The sequence below is a fragment of the Notolepis coatsorum genome (assembly GCF_963971535.1).
Source record: "Notolepis coatsorum genome assembly, chromosome: 7".
Taxonomy (NCBI): domain Eukaryota; kingdom Metazoa; phylum Chordata; class Actinopteri; order Aulopiformes; family Paralepididae; genus Notolepis; species Notolepis coatsorum.
The window spans coordinates 150,101,588-150,129,296 of NC_140171.1; the positions used below are offsets into that span (position 1 = coordinate 150,101,588).

A 27,709-nucleotide genomic window follows, 5' to 3' on the forward strand; every position below is an offset into this window, starting at 1 on the left:
GATAAAACCGAAGGTTCTGTAGATACAGTACTGAATTCTCCCATCCGGACCAATGCTATTTGAAATATTATTATAGAATATAGAATAGATGCTTATACATTACCTTATTATAGCCAATTCGCACATTTATATATATATACATATATTATCTTTCAAATGCCCGAGTTCAATTTGGATTCAGTATCACTAGGCGTGCATAAGAACAGATAATGATATCTACTGTAATCTAGTGTACCTTTTTATTTTCCCCACAGTGCAACCGTTTTGAAACAAATTTCAGATCTAATTGTTCCTACATGCTAACAATAGGGAGGAGAAACTAACTGCGTTTCAATATTTGTCAAAAACTTTACCGTTTGTGGCTTATTATTGCGAATAATAACAGTTATTGACATATTCATAATTCAACTCTGAACTTTGAACCCCCATAGAACTTGCCAGGAAATGTAGTTCGGAAAAGTTCCAACGCTGGTCGACAGCCGTGCATGTCCTCTACAAAATGGCCGCAAAAAGACTACAATTCCCGTTCATAATATTTCTTTTTTTTCAAGCGATCGAAAAACGAAAACTTAAAACTATCTTTTAACACATTTAACCTATTGCTAAACTAACGTATTGATGATAATATACATTCTACATGCTTTTGTGACATGTTAGTGATGTTAATACTTGAAAACGTTTGATTTTAAAATCGCTATTTTTTTTGCATCACTCTGAAAAATATGGATCTATGATCATAATGTCATTTAGGGGTCGGTACTGACCCTGGGGGGTGGAACAGGTCCTCGTCTGGCATGTTCAATTCTGCTCCAGTTCAGTCCGTTTAGATTGTTTAGATTAGATTAGATTGTACTTTATTGTCATTATATTTGCAAACAACGAGATTTGGGACTCAAGCAGCTTAAGGTGCAGTAATAAAATCACAAGTAATAAAAGAGAAACATAAAATCCTATACAGAAACATTAAATGCTGTGTACAATAAGACAATGTCACAGTCCTGTACAATATACAAAATAACAACAATATACAGAATAGCAATACACAAATAACAATCACAGTGTCAGACGGTAGTGGGTGGGTATTGCACTGTGGATATTGTACATCAGGACGTTGCACAGTGTGGGAGGAGGGGGAAGGTGAGTTATTAGTGCACGTTAGAGTTCAGGGTGGTGATGGCTCTGGGCCTGTTTGTTCTGGCTTTGCATGATGGAAGATTTATTATGCCCAGATATCTTCAGGGTTCTGTTGTTGTTATGCCTCTCCGCGCAGAAACCATGCCGTGTGGCTGATCTGGGTTCTGTTGTTATGCCTCTCCGCGCAAAAACCATGCCGTGTGGCTGATCTGGGTTCTGTTGTTGTTATGCCTCTCCGCGCAGAAACCATGCCGTGTGGCTGATCTGGGTTCTGTTGTTGTTATGCCTCTCCGCGCAGAAACCATGCCGTGTGGCTGATCTGGGTTCTGTTGTTATGCCTCTCCGCGCAGAAACCATGGCGTGTGGCTGATCTGGGTTCTGTTGTTATGCCTCTCCGTGCAGAAACAATGTTGTGTGGCTGATCTGGGTTCTGTTGTTATGCCTCTCCGCGCAGAAACCATGCCGTGTGGCTGATCTGGGTTCTGTTGTTATGCCTCTCCGTGCAGAAACCATGCCGTGTGGCTGATCTGGGTTCTGTTGTTATGCCTCTCCGTGCAGAAACAATGTCGTGTGGCTGATCTTCTTCATGCTGGGGCTCGGAACCCTCCTCCCGTGGAACTTCTTCATGACTGCAACTGCGGTAAACTGTCAATAATCATTTACAGACGTTTGTAGAGTCATCTATTTACTGTATTGACCAGAATATAAGACGACCCCCCCCCCCCCCCCCCCACACACACACACACACACACACACACACACACATTTTAAGATCAGATCTGGTTTTTATAAAGGAAATACATATAGCTTATCTGACTGTAGGTAGAGTGATACTTACACACAGAATGAAACAAGTGCTTTTATTTGTCACGTATAAAGTGCATTACAGTGAAATGCTTGGTTCTGTATGAGCCCCTGAGAATGTGCTTCATACAGTGAAATAAAAAGTAAGTAAAAGAGGAATAAAGACCCAACACTATACACACACACAATATAGCCTACAACTAAAGAACAACCTAAGTACAATGAAGTAAAAAATAAAACAAGGTACTGTAGGTATGTTTCACTTGATCCAATAAATCCATCGTACTCCCCAAACACAAGTTCATACAGGACATGATATACAGTATAAGTCGGTGCAAGGCAGAAGAAAGCTTATCTATAACATTCTTTACTCCATTCCATCTTTCAAATGTGAAAACGGAGACAACAAACCCCCTAACCTCAGTTAGCCAACACCTACTAAGTATAGGATAATATGCTCGTTCTTTCTCTCTGTAAAAACTGTAGGAAAACTTCTCAGTTTCTAATGAATTGTGAGAACAGATTTGAACCCTTTCACTGCCACACGACGACCGTCGATTGTGTGATAGTAAAGGGTTAACCTTCTGTCGTGTGGCAGTGAAAGGGTTCATATCTGTTTTTAAATGTAATGACATAAATGTCAGCGTTCTTCTCAAATATTGATATTCTCTGTCTTTCCAGTACTTTACCAGTCGCCTGACGGATCCTGCAGTGGCCAGCGTGTCGACCAATGGGACAGAAAGAGGGGACACCCGGAATGTTCTTCAGGCCAAGTTCAACAACGTCATGACTCTCTGCGCCATGGTTCCACTGCTGATCTTCACCTGCCTCAACTCCTTCCTGCACGGACTGTACGTCCTCAACGGCAGTAACTGAGAAGTGAAACTAGCTAAATGACATATATTTCCTGTCCTGACAAACATATATATTTTTTTATATATACCGGTAGACGTGGATAGTATTCTATAGTTTAGTGTAGGCTAATTGAATGAATGTTGTGTGAGTTCGTGTCTGTTTTGTTCTTTCACTGAAAGTAACTGGTAGTAAATATGCCACTACCCCCAGCTAACAGCTAACAGCTAACAATGGCTAGCTGACAATGGGAGCATGTCTATGTTCCCTGGGTCCTATGTTCCCCGGGTCCTATGTTCCCCGGTAGCGATAGATAGTCAGACCACCAGCCCTGATTCCAAACTCTAACCTTAACCAACTTCGAAAGAGTCGCCAAGCTTAACCAGTTCGAAACAAGGCGGATATTAATAATTAATAAAATAATAAAAATGAATAACATTTTCAATCAATCAATCAATCGGGGAACATAGGACCCGGGGAACATAGAACCCGGGGAACATAGGGAGGACCCCCTGACAATCTAATAAGCTAACAGCTAACGACGGCTAGCTGACAATCTAATAAGCTAACAGCTAACAACGGCTAGCTGGCAATCTAATAAGCTAACAGCTAACGACGGCTAGCTGGCAATCTAATAAGCTAACAGCTAACGACGGCTAGCTGACAATCTAATAAGCTAACAGCTAACGACGGCTAGCTGACAATCTAATAAGCTAACAGCTAACGACGGCTAGCTGGCAATCTTTCACGGGCGTCTGTGCAGCCTTGTTTATTCACTGTGTCCATGGAAACGACAATGAACGCAGCCATAAAGGTCTGGTTTCCTTGAGCAGAAAAGCCACAGCACTTCACAGCAAGGCTGCATTTTACAATAAACCTCCTTTGGGCTGCTTTAAAAAAAAATATATATAATAGCAAATTTTATCGCAATCGCAATATCTGTCCGAAAAATCGCAATTCGATATTTTCCCAGAATCGTGCAGCCCTACTAGCCACATGGTTACTAGAGAAACTACTATAACAAGTTGACGCTGCTGTCGGACATCAGGTGGAACAGGAAGTGAAGAAGTCACTGGCTCAGGTTAAATCTAACTAAACCTGTAGCTACATCAGGCACAAACAATGGTGCGCCACTTAGTGACAAAAAAATGCACTGCAACTAAATAACAACACAGAAATACAATAGGCACATTTGTGACTGTTACAGATATAACACGTTTTATACTCGTGCTACCAGATTTTGGCCTGTGCTACAAAACTATCAACCTCTGTAGCACCAGTGCTATGTGGGAAAAAAAGGTTAACGTACAGCCCGGAGCCATCTCCTGACTTCTGGAGACAGATGCCATGCTTCCTCCCATGTCACGGGAAACCTCATTACAAGCTGAATCCAGAGCTGAAGATGAGTTTACTGGCACAACTAAGGGAACCTGGAGCCGACGACGTGTTCATCATAATAATAATAATAATACATTCGATTTAAAGAGAGAAGCGCATTTCTCGGACTCAAGGACACTTTACATAAAAAGAGAGTTTGATAGAAACTATATAAAAAGACAAGATATATGGGTGGCTGGGTGGCGCAGCGGTCTAAGCGCTCGTCACCAACGCGTGAGACACCGGTATCGAATCCGGCTGTCAGCGCTACCTCCAGCTTGGGCCGGCCGTCATACTGACTCAATTGGCAGAGTTAGCGGGTGGGAAGTCGATGGGTGGTAATCTGGTCGTTGTAAACAGCGACTCCTACAGGTCGGTTAGGGCGCCTGCACAGCGAGGGAGGGAGATGGCGAGGGTAGTGTGAGCCTCCCACACGTTACACCTCGCCAATGAGAGTCCGCGCTGGCAGGTGAAAAGAAGTGGCTGGCTGACTCTGCATGTATCGGAGGGGACATGCGATAGATTCTTCAACCCTCCCTACGACCGACCAAAAAAGTAGCGGACCTAGCACCGAACCCTGGGGAACACCCTGGTTAACAGGTGCTGGAGCTGACCTGGACCCCTGAGGGATACATACTGCCACCTGGTGGTCAGGTACGACGTAAACCAGGACAGGGATGCCAAGGTCGCTTTGGAGACTGTCTAGGAGGATCATCATCTTGTGTAACATGCTGTCAGTCGCCACAGCGTTGACCTCTGACCTGAGCTGCAGAGCCTCAGGAGAGCCTGATGAGAACAGGGTGGCGCTGCTCCACCTGACCAGATTGGATCTTCAGTGCCCCATCAAACAGGATCCAGACTGAAGCAGGATCCAGACTGAAGCAGGATCCAGATCGAAGCAGGTTCCAGAATGAAGCAGGTTCCCAATGAACCGTGGAAGGATTAGCATACAGAACCTGAATCACGGGAATCACTAAAAACCCATAATATTATGATCAATGACCACGATAACTCCATTCCAAGGGGTTGAAAGCTTTCTCTGCATTTAAAGCCGTGCGGCACGGTGGTGTAGTGGTTAACACTGGCGCCTCACAGCTAGACGGTCCTGGGTTCGATTCCGGCTTGGGGACCAGGTTGCCGTGTTGCCAGGTACCCAGGTGGGGGGGTATCTCCCGGGCCTTTCTGTGTGGAGTTTGCATGTTCTCCCCGTGCTTCGCGTCCCTGACGAAGACGGACAGGAGCACTTGGATTGGTCCCCGGGGCGCAGCCCCTATCTGCTCCCGGCTTCCCTTGGGGGGGGGGGGGGGGGAAGGATGACGGGATGGGTCAAGAGCAGAGACTCAATCTCATCGCCGACCCAAGAAAATTGCACGTGTGTGCCACCCATCGCATGTGTGTGTCACTGCATGACGAATAAAGACTTCTTCAAAGTCCAGTTATTATTATTATTATTATTATTATTATTATTATAAGAGAGGTTTGAAGAAAGGATGAATGTTTGAACAGATTAGTTGTATTGTGTGCCCTGGTCCTGCAGGATATCGCAGAGGCTCCGTGTGATGGGCAGCCTGATCGTGATCATGGTGGTCTTCATGATCACAGCCATCCTGGTCAAAGTGCCCCTGGACCCCCTGCCCTTCTTCAGCGTGACGATGATCAAGATCGTCATCATAAACTGTAAGTTCCAGTTCAACAAAAGAATTACAATTATCATTTTGATTAGATTCAAGCCTCTTATCACCTAACTGAATCTAATTAAAGCTAAAATGTTAAGTGTGTGACTGTTGAGATCAGAGGCTCTGTGTAGGATTGTTAGTAACTGTCTAACTGTACATATGGCTGTTTACTCTAGTAACTGTTTACCTGCATATATATATAATTGTCTCCACCAGTGACTGTCTAGTTGCATATATATCTGTTGCCACTGGAGGGCGCTCTAGGCGGAGCCACCCATTTCGTTCTCTCCCCCAATGTCTCTCAGTGAGAGAAGACTTGTGTTACTGCTGCTTACCATGTGAATAAAAGAAGTCACGCCAGTTAAGGCTCAAGATAGAAACCATGCCTCTTGACCACATTATTGTCGCCCTATAGTTGAATTCTGTTAACAGTGACAATTACATCTGACAGTGGGTTTCTATTGCTATTAGTCTCTGCCAGTGAGGTCTGGAGAAATGCACAGTACATATGTATCACACCAGGCAGCTACAGGAAGACATTTGAAATGTGGCACTACAAATCACTCACAGTAAACAGACATTTGGATAGACAAAAACAAAAAGTCACGAATAAAAAAAAAATAAGCCTAAGAATAAAATACGGTCTGGGATATACATTTCCTATGTCACATTCTAATATAAAATATATAGTAAAAATATACAGAAATATACAGTAAGTGTACATTTGTAAATGTAAAAGTCCAGGGAGGTAGTACTGTTACCCTGTGCTCAGTGATGCAGTCAGGCACATTGATGCATTATAATTATAAATGTGTAGAATTACAGTGGAATAAAACATTATTCAATAACAGGCTGGGTATCATTTACTGGAGGATGATTGTGCAGACATGGTTACATTACAGGCTTGTTACAAATCCCCAAATATTATAAGAAAAGATAAATAAACCTGCTTGCTCCTCAGCGTTCGGAGCGATCCTGCAGGGCAGTCTGTTTGGTATGGCAGGCCTGCTGCCGGCCGCCTACACCACGCCCATCATGAGCGGCCAGGGCCTGGCGGGAACCTTCGCCGCCTTCGCCATGATCTGTGCCATAGCGAGTGAGTCCAAACACATCTTCCTCTAGTGCAGTAACCCATTCCTAAAGCGTCTTCCTCACTCCACTTAGGTGTCCAATTAAAAAACACAATCTTTATCGTAACTACAGTTCTACCAGGGTTAAGGTGGTTATGGTAAGTTATGGAAAGGGTTAAGGTGGTTATGGTAAGATTAGCGTAACTCCAGTTCTACCAGGGTTAAGGTGGTTATGGTAAGATTAGCGTAACTACAGTTCTACCAGGGTTAAGGTGGTTGTGGTATGTTATGGAAAGGGTTTTAAGGTGGTTATGGTAAGATTAGGGCTGGCAGGTATGGATTTTTACTATACCGTCGTCCACAATATAATATAATATATTAAAATATATATTACAATAATACAATATAATATAATACATATTGTAAAACATATATACAAAAGATATATATATATATACACACACACTGTCTATTAATCAAAAGTTATTCCTTGCAGCAGTATTAAAACATTAATGAATGAAATGTAAAAATGTTGGGAGTTAAATTATGGAATAGCCTTAGTGATGGGTTGAAGTTGTGTACTTCTCAGGGGAGATTTTAAAAAAAGCCTTAAAGGATCAAATAATTCAGGAGTATAGTTTTGAGTAAAACATTTGTTTTTTTTTATCTTGCAGCATATTTTAAGGTTTTCTTTCTTATATTAAAATATATTTAGTTTTTAAGAATTTGTAAAGGGGGCAGCTGGGTAGCGCAGCGGGCTAAGCGCCTGCCTACCACCGCAGAGACACTGGTATCGAATCCAGTTGTCAGCGGTACCTCCGGCTTGGTCGGTCGTCCATACTAACCAATTGGCAGTGTTAGCGGGTGGGAAGCCGGTGGGGTGTGTATCCTGGTCGTTGTAAACAGAGACTCCTACAGGTCGGTCGGGGCGCCTGCTCAGCAAGGGAGGAAACTGGGGGAAGTAGTGTGATCCTCCCACACGTTACACTCCCCCAGTGAGAGTCCTCGCTGTCAGGTGAAAAGAAGCGGCTGGCTGACTCTGCATGTATCGGAGGGGACATGGGATAGTCTTCAACCCTCCCTAGACCGGCAAGTGGGGCGTGCAACAACCAGGAAGGGGAGGGGGGAATTGGCATAACGACTAAATTGGGATGGGAGAAAAAATACAGAAAAAAGGAGGAGAAAAAGTAGATCAAAAAAAGAATTTGTAAAGGATAGGCAAAAATAAGCATGTGCTTCAGCCTATTAATTTTTTCCTGTCGTTGATTTTGGATTTATTTTTTATTTTTTATTTTTTTTGCAAGTCCACACGGGTGTGTTTGATTTGTCTGTAAACAAGACCGAAAAATAAACTTCATTCATTCATTCATTCATTCATTACAAGATTACAACATATAAAGATTATGTCATATCACATTGTAATTTGTACCGGAAAATGAAATACTGTCTAAAAAAAACAAAGAAAGATATGATGATAGCATCATGAGCAGGACTAATGCATGTCAGACAGCTGGCCCTGATGGCTCCCCCATGTGCTCAGGACCTGCGCTGAGCAGCTGACCAAGGTCTTAACTGACATCTTCAACCTGTCACCAGCTCAGGCAGGTGTGCCAGTGTAGAACCACCTCCATCGTGCCAGTGTGCCAGAACCACCCCCATCGTGCCAGTGTGCTAGACCCACCCCCATCGTGCCAGTGTGCTAGACCCACCCCCATCGTGCCAGTGTGCCAGAACCACCTCCATCGTGCCAGTGTGCCAGAACCACCTCCATCGTGCCAGTGTGCCAGAACCACCCCCATCGTGCCAGTGTGCTAGACCCACCTCCATCGTGCCAGTGTGCTAGACCCACCTCCATCGTGCCAGTGTGCTAGAACCACCCCCATCGTGCCAGTGTGCTAGAACCACCCCCATCGTGCCAGTGTGCCAGAACCACCTCCATCGTGCCAGTGTGTCAGTGTGCCAGAACCACCTCCATCGTGCCAGTGTGCTAGACCCACCCCCATCGTGCCAGTGTGCTAGAACCACCCCCATCGTGCCAGTGTGCTAGACCCACCCCCATCGTGCCAGTGTGCCAGAACCACCTCCATCGTGCCAGTGTGCCAGAACCACCTCCATCGTGCCAGTGTGCTAGACCCACCTCCATCGTGCCAGTGTGCTAGACCCACCTCCATCGTGCCAGTGTGCTAGACCCACCTCCATCGTGCCAGTGTGCCAGAACCACCTCCATCGTGCCAGTGTGCTAGACCCACCTCCATCGTGCCAGTGTGCCAGAACCACCTCCATCGTGCCAGTGTGCCAGAACCACCTCCATCGTGCCAGTGTGCCAGAACCACCTCCATCGTGCCAGTGCCCAAACACTCCTCTGCCTCGAGCCTTAAAGGAACACACCAACTTTTGGGGAAATTAGCTTATTTGCCATCTACCCTGGAGTTAGACAAGCGGATACCCTTTTCTTCTCTGTGCATGCATTAGGCGTAGGGAACAGCCGCACCGTTAGCCTAGCTTAGCGTCATTCACTGGAAGCTTTGTTTAAAACAACAACAGGGCTTTTGAGGTGATGAAGTCACTGCGTCCAGGCAGCGGTGCTTCGGCAAAAAATTATTCCAAGTATATATCTGCTTAGAAAACGAAAATGTCGAATAATTCTTTTAATTTTTTATTTCACAGGTCACAACATGTTTACAGGAAAATTTTGAAGTTGTATTTGGAGTGTATTTCGTGACTGTTGGGAACTAGGCTACACTGGCACACCTATTTCCAGTGAATGACGCTAAGCTAGGCTAACGGTGCGGCTGTGCCCTACGCCTAATGCATGCACAGAGAAGAGGGTATCTGCTTGTCTAACTCCAGGGTAGATGGCAAATAAGCTAATTTCCCCAAAAGTTGGCGTGTTCCTTTAATGACTTCTGCCCTGTTGCACTCACCCCCATCGTCATGAAGTGCGTTGAGAGGCTGCTCCTGGCTCACCTCAGGTCTGACCTCTCACCCCCACTGGACAGACACCCTCAATGAACAGACATCACTTCACCCACCGTGAGAACGGGAGCACGGAGGACGCCATCTCCTCAGCGCTACACTCCGCCCTCTCACGTTTCAAGTTTGCTTTTATTTGTCACGTATAAAGTACATTACAGTGGAATTCTTGGTTCTGTATGAGCCCCTGAGAATGTGCTTCATACAGTAAAAGGGGAATAACACTATACAATAATACAATATACAAACTAAAGTACAACCTAAGTACATTGAAGTAAAAATGCAGACAATGAGGTACAAAATGCAGACAATACAAACACTTTTTCTTTTAACCCTTTCACTACCACACTACAGAAGGTTAACCCTTTCACTACCACACTACAGACAGTTCACCGTCTGTAGTGTAGTAGTGAAAGGGTTAACCTTCTGTATTGTCGCAGTGTAGTAGTGAAAGGGTTAACCTTCTGTATTGTCGCAGTGGTAGAGTGGTAGTGAAAGGGTTAAAGGCAAGGTGCAAAATGAAAATGAGGTATGAATGTAGTGCAAATCTCTTTAATAATAGATAGATTCAATAAACTCTCTCTCTCTCTGTCTCTCCCTCTGTTTCTCTCTGTGTGTGTGTGTGTGTGTGTGTGTGTGTGTGTGTGTGTGTGTGTGTGTGTGTGTGTGTGTGTGTGTGTGTGTGTGTGTGTGTGTGTGTGTGTGTGTGTGTGTGTGTGTGTGTGTCTCTGTCTCTCTCTCTCTCTCTCTCTCTCTCTCTCTCTCTCTCTCTCTCTCTTGCAGGTGGTTCTTCGATGCAGGATGCTGCCTTTGGATACTTCATCACAGCCTGCGCGGTCATATTTCTCTCTGTAATGTCCTACGTTGCGCTCCCCAAAATGGTAAACTATGCTCAAATCCTGCTCCTATAACTCCCACCAAGACAAACAGTCAAGTTAAAGGTGAAACACAACAAGTCAAGTCAAGTCATTTATTTATATAGCACATTTAACCCTTTCACTGCCGCACTACCAAAACGGTTAACCCTTTCACTGCGACAACACACAGAGGGTTAACCCTTTCACTGCCACGCGACAGCCGGTTAACCCTTTCACTGCCACACGACAGAAGTTAAAAGCTCAGAGAGCCGACCAAAGTGCTCCACAGTAACTACAAAATGTAAAACTATAGACATAGTCACACAGTGGAACAGAGGACCATACAACATGACAAAAGACAGGAAGGACAGTCAATAGAGTAGGACCACAAGACTGACTAGGAGTATACAACAGATGATACAGTATGACATAGGACACAAAATACTATATAGCCGACAATATATTAAGACATAGGAGACTAGACGATATGTTATGGCAGTAGGACTACGTAACAGTACGGTAAGACATAGGGAATGACTAGGGGTGTAACGATGCAACCCCACAACGATTAATTTCGATTACGATTATTCAGGCAACGATTCAATGCATCATGAAATCTATTCATTTGACCACGATTCGATTCGATTCGATTCATTTCTGTCAGTTAATTCCCCAAAAAAATTTGAATACACAAATGTGGCTGGGGGAACTGATTCACTCAGCATGAATGGACTATACAGTAGGTCAATAAAAACAACACACACAAAAATTATAACAATAATAATTTAAAAAATAATCAAATCGATCGTCACATTAATTAATTAATTAATTAATTAATTAATCGATGCATCGTTACACCCCTAAGGACTACGTAACAGTACAGTAAGACATAGGGAATGACACAATAGAGTAACTGGACTGTGTGCAGAACACAGAACAGCAACACAAGGGGGACCGAATAAGCACCAGGCTGACAGAGAGACATGAGAGAATGGTAAGTGAGGGGGGATTAATCCTACAACACAAACGTGCACAAGGGAAAAACACAATCATAGTATCAATTATCAGCAGACTGGGATTCCATCTTTAGGCTTTTAACCCTTTAACACTACCACTCTACCAAAGGGTTAACCCTTTCACTGCGACAATACAGAAGGTTAACCCTTTCACTGCCACACGACAAAGGGTTAACCCTTTCACGACCACACTACAAAAGGCTTTCACTACTACACTACAGATGGTTAACCGTCTGTAGTGTGGTAGTGAAAGGGTTAACCATTTGGTAATGTGGCAGTGAAAGGGTTAAGTCAGTGAGGATAGCCAGGTCTGCAGGTGGTGCCCAGCAGGGGGCGGCAGAGTGCTGATCTCATAGCACACATTCATTTCTTTATAGTAACTCCCTCATGGCCAGTCACTCTGCCCCTAGTGGTGGCTTCTTGCCATAGTTGCTATTACGTTACCATTGACAATTAGCAAGCTCGATGTCGAGTCAATGTAACATAATAAAGGAGACGGTAGCCAAAGTAATCAACAAAGAATATTTAATTAATAGTTACCACGGTTTGAACAAAGGAAATATAAAGTAACGACAAAACAAGAACACTGCACAGACAGGATCAGCATCAGACGCAGGCAGAATACTTATACATGAGGGGATGACGAGACAAGACACACCTGAGTTAATTACAAAATGGGTACAGCTGGAGGGGGAAACGATAAGGACTACAAAACCACGACAGGGAACTACAGCTAGACACGACACATCGCACTAGGAGCGCCTGATCAGGGCACAAAACATAACAGTTGCAATAACAATGACACTGGCAAAAACACTGCACTGGGACTGACCTGGAACTCTGCACTTTACACTTTATATATATATATATTTATTCAAATGATTAATCCTGCACTGCACTGTCTTTGTCCTGTGTCTGTTGTTGCTGTTGTGATGTGAAAATAAAATCTATGGAAAAATGCATACTCTGTAACGCTGAGACAATTACCAATGTGGTTACACGTTAATAAAGGAAGGCTTAGTTAATAAAGGAATCTGAATCTGAATCTGAGTCGTTCTTTCTCAACAATCCACGCTGTTCCTCGTACTTCCTCGTACTAGTTCAAGGTCAATGGGGTCAAGCTCCTGTCTGTACAAGCTGACCGAAGCTCGCTGACATTTTACCCCATTGACTTTCTATTGGTTTGTGGCTAACCAGCCGGAGCTAGCATGAGGAAAAGCATGGACTGTGTTGAGAAAGGACTCAGTAACATCACTGTAAGAAACAGGGTTTAAGAAATCTGAACTATCCCTTTAAATGACTTAGATTAGACTAAAGAAGCAATATATTTATATGAAGAACGTACATAATACAGGTTTAACAACCTGTTAAAAAGATTTCTCCAAGGAGGATGAGCCTGGTGTTGGACAAACAGCCCCAAAATAGGACCTGTCCAGGGTGCTGAAGGACAGCCCCATTTAGGATCTGTCCAGGGTGCTGGAAGCCATGTCGACAGCCATATTTAGGATCTGTCCAGGGTTCTGAAAGCCATAACAGCCATCATCATCATAATCATCTTCGTTTTACGTCCTTTTTCCCACTACATTGAGGTTGGACGTTAAACAGCCCCATTTAGGATCTGTCCAGGGTGCTGAAAGCCATGTTGACAGCCCCATTTAGGATCTGTCCAGGGTGCTGAAAGCCATGTTGACAGCCCCATTTAGGATCTGTCCAGGGTGCTGAAAGCCATATTGACAGCCCCATTTAGGATCTGTCCAGGGTGCTGAAAGCCATGTTGACAGCCCCATTTAGGATCTGTCCATGGTGCTGAAAGCCATGTTGACAGCCCCATTTGAGCCTATTGAGCAAGTGCCATTGAGGTTACAGTGTAGGACAGCGCACCCCCTCACTTCAGCTACGAGTGAGTCGCCATGTCAGTATTATCTGCTGACTGTACAGTAATCAGGGAGACTGAGTGGTGTGGTGTTGAAACCCACCCTGGCCTTTGTACCTAAAGAACATCAATAGTTCTTACAGGTCAAGGACTATCATTTACTGCGTCTGATTACTGCCCTGCCATGCTAGGTGTAGCACACTCTGATGATGCAACAACTGCTGGTCTTCAATCCAGAATAGTGCTGCTAGGATCCTGATGAGGGTGCGCAAATATGACCACATCACCCCCACCCTCAGATCACTTCACTGGCTCCCCGTGGAACACAGGATCGAGTACAAGGTCTCCCTCCTCACTCACCAGTGCGTACACGGTGGTGCCCTGCCTACCTCAAGGAACTCCTCACCCCCCAGTCCTCCTCACGCTCCCTCCGCTCCGGCACAGCCTACCTCCTCAAAGCCCTCAGGACTAAGCTGCACACCATGGGCGATCGAGCCTTCTGCTCTGCCGCACCCAGACTGTGGAATGCTCTCCCCATCCAATGTTCTTCCATTTCATTGGTTGTTTTATTCATTTTTATTGTTTTATTCATTTAACTTTTTATCTTTATCTCCTGTAGCACTAACAGATTTTCACAAATATAAAGTGCGGTACAAATTGAATTTATTATTATTATTATTATTATTATTATTATTATTATTATTATTATTATTCAATGGGGGGACCTAGCAAGCGAATGCTGTTTCTAAACATTGAGATTGGCTCTGATCTCAAATCAAATCAAATCAAATCAAATGTATTTGTAAGGCCCGACAACACACGTTAATGTCCCCATGGGCCGGACACGTCTTCTTTAAACAAGTCAAGAAGAAACATCACAATAAATCAAGAACAAAACAAAAACCCCATAAAGTCCAATTTTTTTTTAATAAATCAAATAAATTAATGCAACACTCCCAGACATACCCCACGCGAAGGTAAGGAAAAACTCACTAAAACCTAGCAATAGGAAAAAATGCACCACAGGCAATGTGGAGGAGAGAAACCTTAGAAGGGCCGTTCAAGGGGAGATAGCCGATGTCGGTGATAGTAGTGTTGCAATAAAACAGGCGAAACAGTTGGTAAGCATGCACACATAATGTGTAATGAAACACAGATAAGTGCATGCGATAGCAACTGAACATTTTTGACAATAGAGCTGATGGCGGATCTATTTGAGGCATGGGGGCGGCGCAGAGAGGGTCGCATTCCTCCCGGTCATCATCACGCTACGTCCACCACTCCGGTCATCACCACGAGACAGCCTCTCACAGTGAGACAGGGAGACGGGACAGGCTCCCTGGATATCCCCCCCACTGGATATCAAACGCATTAGTCTGGCCTCCAGTGTGGTTCTGACATGCGTCTCTGCATCGTGGTTTTACCTGACGGACATGTCACCAAAGTCTAAAGAGAAGTCAGTTCACTGCCGCCATCTTGATTAACGGGGACTAACAGGATCTGATCTCTATCCAGGGTTCCCACAGACATTGCAAAATGAAATTCAAGGACTTTCAAGTACTTTTCCAAGCACAATTTTTCATTTAAACTAATTGACCACCGGGGATTAGACGGGGCCCCGTTCTAGCACTGCCACGCTTTAAAATATAGGAGTGTGGATCACCTTGTTTGTAGTGCTATAACTATTCTATATTATAGCTATGGATACAATACTATGGCCCATTTGACATCACCTATCTATCGTTCAATGTGTGAAAAATAATAAATGTTTCCATCAATACGTTCCCGTGTTATACCGTGGTGAATATAAGTATCGTTATAGCCTGGTCTGGGGTAATTCCCGAAAGGCTGAGTAATAGGCTTATACGTCAATTCTACTATAAAAGTTGCCGTTTCTTGCCTGTACATGCTATTATTCCCAAATCAAATCTATATCATAGGTATTATGTTTCATCATGAATGAATTAAAAGGGGGGGGTAGTTTTTTGATGCTTTGATTGTCACCAACGGCATACGTTGTGGAGTAACGTTACACACATATATTGCGATTGGGGTGAAGACATGGTTGGATCAACACAGGATTGATATCATAGCCCTTACCTTCACTAGGATGTACCCCAAAAAGAATATTCCAATTATCTGATCGCGAGCCCCGGTATTGGTGTCGATCGTCAAAAACTCAGCAACACAGAGAGCAAGGAGGAGTACCTAGTGGCACCAAATGAAATATCAAAAGGAAATGAAAACCCACCCCCCACCCCTTACAGGCGCGGACGCCCAAAAGTACAGGTGGTGGTGCTCACTTCTAAGGCTGGTGTCTTTTTTTTTTAAACTTTGACCAGTCAGCTGGTTCTTTTCGCGTTTTATCGCTTTTTCTGGTCAAGTATGACCGACAGAAACAGGTTGAATGGGGGTATAGATGGGGGGAAAGACACTCTGAGAAAGTACGGCTTGTCCGGGAGTCGAACTCGCTACCCCAGATCCGTGACGCGCACGGTTGTCCCTGACGCCGAAATAGCGTTCGAGGTACGCGGTGAGCTACTGGAGCTCCCCTTAAGGCTGGTGTCTTTAACATCAGGTCACCTACGTGATGCAAAAATGTAGACCCCAGGGTATCTTCCTGTCCTCAATGTCCCTGTGTGCGAAACAAAAGATTAATACAAAAGAAAGACAATCACCATAGGCTGGGTGATAAACAAATATACAAAGGATTAAGGTTAGACAGAAATGTGCAATAAACTATAATGACCTAAATACAATACAATAAACCAGAGCTTCAGGTACCAGCTCTACACCAAAATACACAACACTGACAATAATTCCTATGCTAACACAAGAAGGAGACAAGACAAGAACAAACAAAACATGCCTATATATACAACAGATAACATACATAACTCCCTCTATATACATACATAAGGACAGGGTCCGTAACAGACAATATCGGTATATCGGATATCGGTAAAAAAGCCAATATCGAACATCCCTAATGGTTAGAGCAGAAAGGGGAGGCATTAACACGGGTTAGAGCAGAGAGGGGAGGCATTAACACTGGTTAGAGCAGAGAGGGGAGGCATTAACACGGGTTAGAGCAGAGAGGGGAGGCATTAACACGGGTTAGAGCAGAGAGGGGAGGCATTAACACGGGTTAGAGCAGAGAGGGAAGGCATTAACACTGGTTAGAGCAGAGAGGGGAGGCATTAACACTGGTTAGAGCAGAGAGGGGAGGCATTAACACTGGTTAGAGCAGAGAGGGGAGGCATTAACACTGGTTAGAGCAGAGAGGGGAGGCATTAACACTGGTTAGAGCAGAGAGGGGAGGCATTAACACGGGTTATACAACGGCATGCAAATTTCTCGATTCTGATTGGCTGAAACAGTCATTTTACACGTCTTTATTGGCAACAATCCACGCTGCTGGCCCAGGACCCGCCCACAACCGACCCACATCACATCACTCTGCCGGATCACAAGAAGGTGGCCAATAATCTTTACAAATGGATATGTTGATGCGACTAAACGACTAAATATCAAGCGATTCCGTCACAGCGAATGTCTTAGTCGTTTAAACAATGTTGGATGATGTAATTGATGGGTCTTGAATCATTCTGTAACAAAAGAAAAATCGCGGATTGATTGATGGATTAATTTGCGATTTTTTTTTCAATTTCTTTTTCCTTTCGACTGTCAGCGCTCGCTCTAGTCTCCACCCACCGCCACACACCCCCCCCACACACATACACACACACACGCACACACACACACGCACGCACACGCACGCACACACACACACACTCTGCCTGCAACGCGGGGGATAGTCAGAGAGCTGGGTGCTGCGCTGTTCTAAGTGAGCATGGCCTATTGAGTTGATTGATTGATTGATTGCTAATTTTATTACTGTACGCTTGGTTTCCAACTGGTTAAGTTTAGGCCCTCTACAGTAGGTTTAAAAAAATAAATAAAAGAATAGGGCGAAGAAAACGTTTTTTTCCTATAGGGCAAAGAAGACTTTTTAATTTGTTTTACCTACTTTATATAGAAGCATCTAAGAATGAAGTTCTATGGAAAGTAGGTCTGCATTCCCTTAACAATTGTGTGTATTGAGCCGTACTGTATTGTACCCATTCTGCATCTGGTAATAAAATGTTCAATCAATCATTCCAATAATACACAGTTGGATGTGTTAGTTGGTTGGATGCACTTCAAGCTGCTTCCACATGAGGCAACTTCTCTCAATCATTCCAATAATACACAGTTGGATGTGTTAGTTTGGTTGGATGCACTTCAAGCTGCTTCCACATGGAGGCAACTTGTCTTTTTTGTAGTTGTGGGAACTACTTTTTCTGGCGGATGGTTTTTTCAATAAATCTTCGATTAATGTGTGTTTATTGTATAGAAATAAGGTTGGATGAATCTAGCAGTTGTATAAAAGCTTTACATCACTTGCAGTCGTGATTTGTGACCAATAAACCATGCCTAGGGGGGTCTAACGACCACCTCTAGGCATGGTTTATTGGTCACAAACCACTCCTGCGCGTGATGTAATGCTTAATTAGAGCAGAGAGGGGAGGCATTAACACAGTGATGTATGATGTCAAACTTTAAGTGCTCTTACATGTGTTTTGTCCTCCATTGTTTTATAGGAGTTCTTCCAATATTATCAGGGGAGCAACAGCACGTCCGGCGAGGAGGATAACTCTTTAGATCTGATGAAGAAAGGTAAAAGTAAAAAGACTTATTTTCCTACACTGTTGCAATGTGCAGGTCCATGTGAGCAGTTGTGCAAAGTATTTGTACTCGAGTACTTTACTTAAGTAAATTTTTTCGAGCTACTTGTACTTTATGTGAGTATTTTCATTTTAGGGGAACTTTATACTTTTACTCCACTACATGTATCTGCAATTCTGAACCCATCAGTTACTAGTTACTTAGAAGAAAAGGATTTAGTCAGATTTAGTTAGGATTTAATCAGAGCAGCATAACTGGACCACATACCACTTTAACATGACATTTAATCAGAGCAGCATAACTGGACCACATACCACTTTAACATAACCTTTAATCAGAGCAGCATAACTGGACCACATACCACTTTAACATAACCTTTAATCAGAGCTGCATAACTGGACCACATACCACTTTAACATAACCTTTAATCAGAGCAGTATAACTGGACCACATATCACTTTAACATGACCTTTAATCAGAGCAGCATAACTGGACCACATACCACTTTAACATAACCTTTAATCAGAGCAGCACAACTGGACCACATACCACTTTAACATAACCTTTAATCAGAGCAGCATAACTGGACCACATACCACTTTAACATAACTTTTAATCAGAGCAGCATAACTGGACCACATACCACTTTAACATAACCTTTAATCAGAGAAGCATAACTGGACCACATACCACTTTAACATGATGTTTAATCAGAGCAGCATAACTGGACCACATACCACTTTAACATAACCTTTAATCAGAGCAGCATAACTGGACCACATACCACTTTAACATAACCTTTAATCAGAGCAGCATAACTGGATCACATACCACTTTAACATAACCTTTAATCAGAGCAGCATAACTGGACCACATCCCACTTTAACATAACCTTTAATCAGAGCAGCATAACTGGACCACATACCACTTTAACATAACCTTTAATCAGAGCAGTATAACTGGACCACATACCACTTTAACAAGACGTTTAATCAGAGCAGCATAACTGGACCACATACCACTTTAACATAACCTTTAATCAGAGCAGCACAACTGGACCACATACCACTTTAACATGACCTTTAATCAGAGCAGCACAACTGGACCACACACCACTTTAACATAACCTTTAATCAGAGCAGCATAACTGGACCACATACCACTTTAACATGACCTTTAATCAGAGCAGCACAACTGGACCACATACCACTTTAACATACCCTTTAATCAGAGCAGCATAACTGGACCACATACCACTTTAACATAACTTTTAATCAGAGCAGCATAACTGGACCACATACCACTTTAACATAACCTTTAATCAGAGAAGCATAACTGGACCACATACCACTTTAACATGACGTTTAATCAGAGCAGCATAACTGGACCACATACCACTTTAACATAACCTTTAATCAGAGCAGCATAACTGGATCACATACCACTTTAACATAACCTTTAATCAAAGCAGCATAACTGGACCACATACCACTTTAACATAACTTTTAATCAGAGCAGCATAACTGGACCACATACCACTTTAACAAGACGTTTAATCAGAGCAGCATAACTGGACCACATACCACTTTAACATAACCTTTAATCAGAGCAGCACAACTGGACCACATACCACTTTAACAAGACGTTTAATCAGAGCAGCATAACTGGACCACATACCACTTTAACATGACCTTTAATCAGAGCAGCACAACTGGACCACACACCACTTTAACATAACCTTTAATCAGAGCAGCACAACTGGACCACATCCCACTTTAACATAACCTTTAATCAGAGCAGCATAACTGGACCACATACCACTTTAACATAACCTTTAATCAGAGCAGTATAACTGGACCACATACCACTTTAACAAGACGTTTAATCAGAGCAGCATAACTGGACCACATACCACTTTAACATAACCTTTAATCAGAGCAGCATAACTGGACCACATACCACTTTAACATGACCTTTAATCAGAGCAGCACAACTGGACCACACACCACTTTAACATAACCTTTAATCAGAGCAGCATAACTGGACCACATACCACTTTAACATGACCTTTAATCAGAGCAGCACAACTGGACCACATACCACTTTAACATAACCTTTAATCAGAGCAGCATAACTGGACCACATCCCACTTTAACATAACCTTTAATCAGAGCAGCATAACTGGACCACATACCACTTTAACATAACTTTTAATCAGAGCAGCATAACTGGACCACATACCACTTTAACATAACCTTTAATCAGAGAAGCATAACTGGACCACATACCACTTTAACATGACGTTTAATCAGAGCAGCATAACTGGACCACATACCACTTTAACATAACCTTTAATCAGAGCAGCATAACTGGACCACATATCACTTTAACATAATCTTTAATCAGAGCAGCATAACTGGACCACATATCACTTTAACATAACCTTTAATCAGAGCAGCATAACTGGACCACATACCACTTTAACATAACCTTTAATCAGAGCAGCATAACTGGACCACATACCACTTTAACATAACCTTTAATCAGAGCAGCATAACTGGACTACATACCACTTTAACATAACCTTTAATCAGAGCAGTATAACTGGACCACATACCACTTTAACATAACCTTTAATCAGAGCAGCATAACTGGACCACATACCACTTTAACATAACCTTTAATCAGAGCAGTATAACTGGACCACATACCACTTTAACATAACCTTTAATCAGAGCAGCACAACTGGACCACATACCATATAACCTATAGAGGTCAATGGATACACAAACGTCATGTAGAATGTGTACTTTTACTTTAGATACTTAAGTACATTCAATAGCAAATACTTACTTATACCTACTTTTACTTACTGTATAATTTGAATGGAGGACTTTTACTTTGACCAGAGTACTAATTTATCTGAGTATGTCTTCTTCCACCACTGCATGTGAGCCAGACAATAGCCAATAGTCCCCAGTGTCCCGCCTGCCCCGCCTCTGACATGAGTGTTCCTCACAGCACAACGCCAGTCAGATGATCTTCTTCTACAACTGGTGTAATGGAATTTGACTGTTGCCATGTGTATACTGGCTCTGCTTTTCACTGATTCCCATCAGTCTTTCCACCAGGTGGCAGTAGTGCATACAGTTGAGTGTTCAACGATTGCACCACTGCATCTCAAATGAGGACGAAGCAGTGTTGTCTTCTGGGTAGAAAACAGTTTTTTCTTTTCTTTTTTTTCTTTTTTTCTTTTTACCTCTAACCAGCGGGAGGCGTGAATACTTTCCCTACGCCAGTTGTATATTAGGAACTGCCTCCTCTAGCTGTGAATCTATGAACTGCCCCCTCTAGCTGTGAATCTATGAACTGCCCCCTCTAGCTTGAATCTATGAACTGCCCCCTCTAGCTGTGAATCTATGAACTGCCTCCTCTAGCTGTGAATCTATGAACTGCCCCCTCTAGCTTGAATCTATGAACTGCCCCCTCTAGCTTGAATCTATGAACTGCCCCCTCTAGCTGTGAATCTATGAACTGCCTCCTCTAGCTGTGAATCTATGAACTGCCCCCTCTAGCTTGAATCTATGAACTGCCCCCTCTAGCTTGAATCTATGAACTGCCCCCTCTAGCTTGAATCTATGAACTGCCCCCTCTAGCTGTGAATCTATGAACTGCCCCCTCTAGCTTGAATCTATGAACTGCCCCCTCTAGCTGTGAATCTATGAACTGCCCCCTCTAGCTGTGAATCTATGAACTGCCCCCTCTAGCTGTGAATCTATGAACTGCCCCCTCTAGCTTGAATCTATGAACTGCCCCCTCTAGCTTGAATCTATGAACTGCCCCCTCTAGCTGTGAATCTATGAACTGCCCCCTCTAGCTTGAATCTATGAACTGCCCCCTCTAGCTTGAATCTATGAACTGCCCCCTCTAGCTGTGAATCTATGAACTGCCCCCTCTAGCTGTGAATCTATGAACTGCCCCCTCTAGCTGTGAATCTATGAACTGCCCCCTCTAGCTTGAATCTCTTTGTATGAAACCAATGGATACATGAAACTAAACTCCATGCCAGGATACGCACAGTTCAACCTGTTCAACCTGCCATACATTCAACGTCTGAAGGCTGAAGTGGTCATTAGGGTCTATGACTGCTGGGGATCAGGTGGTGTTGTTAGCTGTGACCGACCGGGCGGTGGCAGTAATATCAAAGTCTGTGAGACGGTGGATATGAGGGAGACATATTTGCCACAGTAATAGATGTTTTTGTGGTGCATTTGCACCCCGACATCACACTACCATTGGTCAGACGGTGGTTGTGTTTGGAGCTCAGACTCAACAGAGCACAATTAAGAAACATCAATGAAAACAAGAATGGTAACAATAGTTCAAGTTTCTTTAATAGTTGTCATACAGAAGTACAGAATACTTTTATACAAAATGCTTCTTTCTGTTACGCTCCAGAGACTGTGCTAGACAAAAGATAAGTATGAAATAAAATAAGTATAGCATGTAAAGAAATTGAATGTATAAAATAGAAGTCACGTACGTAGACACAAGTGTTCAGTATGTACATATGTACAATGTTCAATGCAGAATAGAAGTAACTGAGTTACCATACAATATACTATGCAATATACTAATATACAATATACTATATAGTGCAAAGCAGAAATGGGATGAGGTACAATTTAGGTACAATTTACAGTAAGGTGTACTGAGGTATGGGTTGTAGTGCAAATTCTTTGCCAATAAATATAAAGTGTGTTTAGGTGTTCTAAAGTGTGGAGAGTGGGTGCTGCAGTGTGTTGTTTGTTTAAAGTGAGTGTGTGCTTGTGGATGTGTGTGCTGTGAGTGCATTTGATGGTTGTTGCATAGTGTTATTGTTCGTTGAGCAACCTGATGGCCTGGGGATAGAAGCTTCTTCTGAGTCTTTCTGTGCTTGCCATGAGACTCCGGTATCGCTTGCCTGACCGCAGCAGTTCAAAGAGGCAGTTGTTTGGGTGGCTGGAGTCCTTGATAATTCTCTTAGCCTTACCCCTGCACCGCTTGTTGTAAATGTCTTGGAGAGTGGGAAGCCCCCCTCCAATTGTGCGCTCGGCTGAACGGGCCACTCTCTGTAGTCTGCTACAGTCTTGTACGGTGCTATTCCCAAACCAGGAGGTGATATTGCCAGTCAGGATGCTCTCTATTGTACATGAGTAGAAGTTCTTAAGGATCTTCTGACTGACTTGGAACTTCCTTAGGCGCCTGAGGAAGTAGAGGCGTTGTCGTGCCTTCGTCACAACACTGTCAATGTGTGTGGTCCATGTCAAGTCCCCAGATATGTGGACTCTGAGGTACTTAAAACTGTTCACTCGCTCAACCGGTGCCCCGTCAATGCTGAGGGGGCTGTAGTCCCTGACCCCCGACCTCCTAAAGTCCACAATCATCTCCTTTGTTTTGCTGACGTTCAGGGAGAGGCTGTTCTCTTGGCACCATCCCGCCAGGACCTTGACCTCTTCCAGGTAGGCCCTCTCGTCGTTTGCAGAGATCAGGCCCACCACTACTGTGTCGTCAGCAAATTTGATGATTGTGTTGTTCCGCTGAGCCACACAGTCTACAGGGAGTAGAGGAGGGGACTCAGAACACAGCCCTGGGGGGCCCCTATGTTGAGGGTGATGGATGAGGAGATGCAGTTGCCTGCTCTCACCACCTGGGGTCTGCCCGTCAGGAAGTCCAAGACCCACTGGCAGAGGTCATAGTTCAAGCCCAGGTCCCTGAGCTTGGCTATGAGTTTGGAGGGGACTATGGTATTGAATGCTGAGCTGTAGTCGATGAATAGCATTCTCACATAGTTCCCCTGCCTCTTGTCCAGGTGTGATGCTGCTGTGTGCAGCACATGGGCTATGGCGTCCTCCGTGGACCTGTTGGGGCGGTATGCAAATTGCAGGGGGTCCAGGTTGATGGGGAGGGAGGAGCAGATGTAGCCCCTACAATAGGTAGTTGTAGTAACATCAAATTAAATATAAAATTAGGTAAGATAAAATTGTCAATTACAAAGGTACTGAATTATACAAGTAAGCAGCGAGCGTCCTATCATGCTCTGTGACGTGTACACTGTACACATGCTGAGAGAGGTGACCTACTGTTCGCATGAATAATAAGAGGAAAGATCTGGGAGACTTTGAAACATGGTTCATTATTAGAGCAATGATAAGCCTCACAAAGAATGTCTATCCTGATGGGAGTGCTCTCTCTCTCTCTCTCTCTCTCTCTCTCTCTCTCTCTCTCTCTCTCTCTCTCTCTCTCTCTCTCTCCCTCCCTCCCCCCCAGTGGTCTCTCTCGGTGGTCTCTCTCTCAGTGGTCTCTCTCTCGGTGGTCTCTCTCTCTCAGTGGTCTCTCTCTCAGTGGTCTCTCTCTCTCAGTGGTCTCTCTCTCTCAGTGGTCTCTCTCTCAGTGGTCTCTCTCCTCCAGGATGACCTCCGTCCACAGGGCACGAGGGGTCACTGAATGGTTTGATGCGTATATGAAAATAATGTGAATCATTATGCTACGGCCTTCGCTGTCACCTGATCTCAACCCAATTAAACACCTATGTGAGACTTTCCACCAACGTGTTAGACAGCTCTGCCCACCACGTCATCACAACACCAGAGGTGTTCCATCCCTCCTCTCTCCACCACGTCACCACAACACCAGAGGTGTTCCATCCCTCTCTCCACCACGTCATCACAACACCAGAGGTGTTCCATCCCTCCTCTCTCCACCACGTCACCACAACACCAGAGGTCTTCCATCCCTCTCTCCACCACGTCACCACAACACCAGAGGTGTTCCATCCCTCAGCTCTCCACCACGTCATCACAACACCAGAGGTGTTCCATCCCTCTCTCCACCACGTCACCACAACACCAGAGGTGTTCCATCCCTCTCTCCACCACGTCACCACAACACCAGAGGTGTTCCATCCCTCTCTCCACCACGTCACCACAACACCAGAGGTGTTCCATCCCTCTCTCCACCACGTCACCACAACACCAGAGGTGTTCCATCCCTCTCTCCACCACGTCACCACAACACCAGAGGTGTTCCATCCCTCTCTCCACCACGTCACCACAACACCAGAGGTGTTCCATCCCTCTCTCCACCACGTCACCACAACACCAGAGGTGTTCCATCCCTCTCTCCACCACGTCACCAGAGGTGTTCCATCCCTCTCTCCACCACGTCATCACAACACCAGAGGTGTTCCATCCCTCTCTCCACCACGTCACCACAACACCAGAGGTGTTCCATCCCTCAGCAATCGAGTTCCAGACAGAAAGTTGAAATGTTTGCCAAGGTGCATTCATTTGGTCGTCCTCAGATGAGATTCCAATCATCGCGGTCCTCCATACATCCAGCCGGTTCCGTAGAACTCTCCACGCCTGCGTCCTTCCTCAGTACGTCCACATATGTCGGCGTGGGACGTCCTCTTGGTCGGCGCCCGTGTGTCGGCTCCCAGAGCACCAGCTTGCTGGCCGGAAGTTCCGGGTGTCGGTGGCAGTGGACCTGCAAGTTTCATGGTCCTGAACGCCTGAATTCTTTCCCCAATACATTTCCAGTTCCGCGTTCGCCTTCTGCGCTCTGATTGGCCACTGACGTTTCTGGTCATGTGACATGTGCGCCCAATCGTGTGACGGCAAGTTCTGCCACCGGTTAAGCTTAGGCACTCTTTCGAGGTTGGTTAAGGTTAGAGTTTGTCGAGCAGGCCAGCAGGGCGATAGAACACCAGCCCTGATTCCAAACTCTAACCTTAACCAATTTCGAAAGAGTCGCCTAAGCTTAACCAGTGATAAACTAGGCGTTAGGTCGTTTGCAGGCTGTTAGACCCGGAAATGGGCAAAGACACAGCTCGTCACGCGATTGGGCGCACATGTCACATGACCAGAAACGTCAGTGGCCAATCAGATCGCACCAGAAACGTCCGTGGCCAATCAGATCGCAGAACGCGCACGCGGAACGTGGAAATGTATTGGGGAAAGAATAGACGCGTCCTGGACGCCACCTTGTCGGGGTGCGGGCGACAGTGGCTCAGGAGGTAGAGCAGTCGTCTGGTAATCCGGAGGTTCACGGTGTGATTCCCGCTCCTCCCGGGCAGCGTGTCGAAGTGTCCTTGAGCAAGACACTTAACCCCTAATTGCTCCCGATGAGCAGGTTGGCACCTTGCATGGTTGGTTGCCTCTGCCATCGGTGAGTGAATGTGTGAGTGAATACGTAAAATGTGAGGAACAAATTGTAAAGCGCTTTGGATAAAAGCTGTTATATAAATGCAGCCATTGACCATTTGTCACTCAGCCTTGGTAGCCCCCCGTACAGAGGCTTGTTGGTTACGTGCTCGTTCTGGTCGATGGTCAGCACCACACGCAGCGTTCTGGTGGAGCGTCCGCTCAGAGACGTCTGCAGGGTGAGCTTCAGGGGCCATGAGACGTCTGCAGGGTGGGCTTCAGGGGCCATGAGACGTCTGCAGGGTGGGCTTCAGGGGCCATGAGACGCCTGCAGGGTGGGCTTCAGGGTCCATGAGACGTCTGCAGGGTGGGCTTCAGGGGCCCAGAGACGTCTGCAGGGTGGGCTTCAGGGTCCATGAGACGTCTGCAGGGTGGGCTTCAGGGTCCATGAGACGTCTGCAGGGTGGGCTTCAGGGTCCATGAGACGTCTGCAGGGTGGGCTTCAGGGTCCATGAGACGTCTGCAGGGTGGGCTTCAGGGTCCATGAGACGTCTGCAGGGTGGGCTTCAGGGGCCATGAGACGTCTGCAGGGTGGGCTTCAGGGTCCATGAGACGTCTGCAGGGTGGGCTTCAGGGTCCATGAGACGTCTGCAGGGTGGGCTTCAGGGTCCATGAGACGTCTGCAGGGTGGGCTTCAGGGTCCATGAGACGTCTGCAGGGTGGGCTTCAGGGTCCATGAGACGTCTGCAGGGTGGGCTTCAGGGGCCATGAGACGTCTGCAGGGTGGGCTTCAGGGTCCATGAGACGTCTGCAGGGTGGGCTTCAGGGTCCATGACTCGCAGCCATAGAGGAGTACTAACAGACGGGCTGCTTGGAAGAAGCTCATGTTGATGTGATGGGGGAGACTGGATTTCCACACGCTACTCATGCCAGTCAGGGCCCTCCAGTGCATTGAAGGCGTGTAACACCTTATTAAAACACTTTAGGCCTGTCCCCGACTAAGGATTTTTAATTTTTTTATCCACTTTTTCTCCTCTTTTTCTATTTTTCCTCCCATCCCAATTTGCCGTGCCAATTCTCCCCTCCCCTGTCTTGATCGTTGCTCGCATATGTCCCCCACTGGTCGGTTGTAGGGAGGATAGAAGCCTTGCATTACATGTGGGAGG

General features: G+C 45.0%; 1 protein-coding gene across 1 annotated transcript in view; it reads left to right on the forward strand.

Annotated features, from left to right (window-relative positions):
• Positions 1–27,709, forward strand: part of LOC311232006 (equilibrative nucleoside transporter 1-like) — a gene marked incomplete at its 3' end in the record, with an annotated part of 86,407 nt that overhangs the window by 37,034 nt on the left and 21,664 nt on the right. The window contains exons 3-8 of the mRNA XM_084318663.1: positions 1,693–1,774; positions 2,620–2,789; positions 5,705–5,844; positions 6,805–6,939; positions 10,670–10,767; positions 18,276–18,351. Coding sequence (XP_084174789.1) covers positions 1,693–1,774; positions 2,620–2,789; positions 5,705–5,844; positions 6,805–6,939; positions 10,670–10,767; positions 18,276–18,351 — 701 coding nt within the window. The remainder of the gene's footprint in view (positions 1–1,692; positions 1,775–2,619; positions 2,790–5,704; positions 5,845–6,804; positions 6,940–10,669; positions 10,768–18,275; positions 18,352–27,709) is intronic.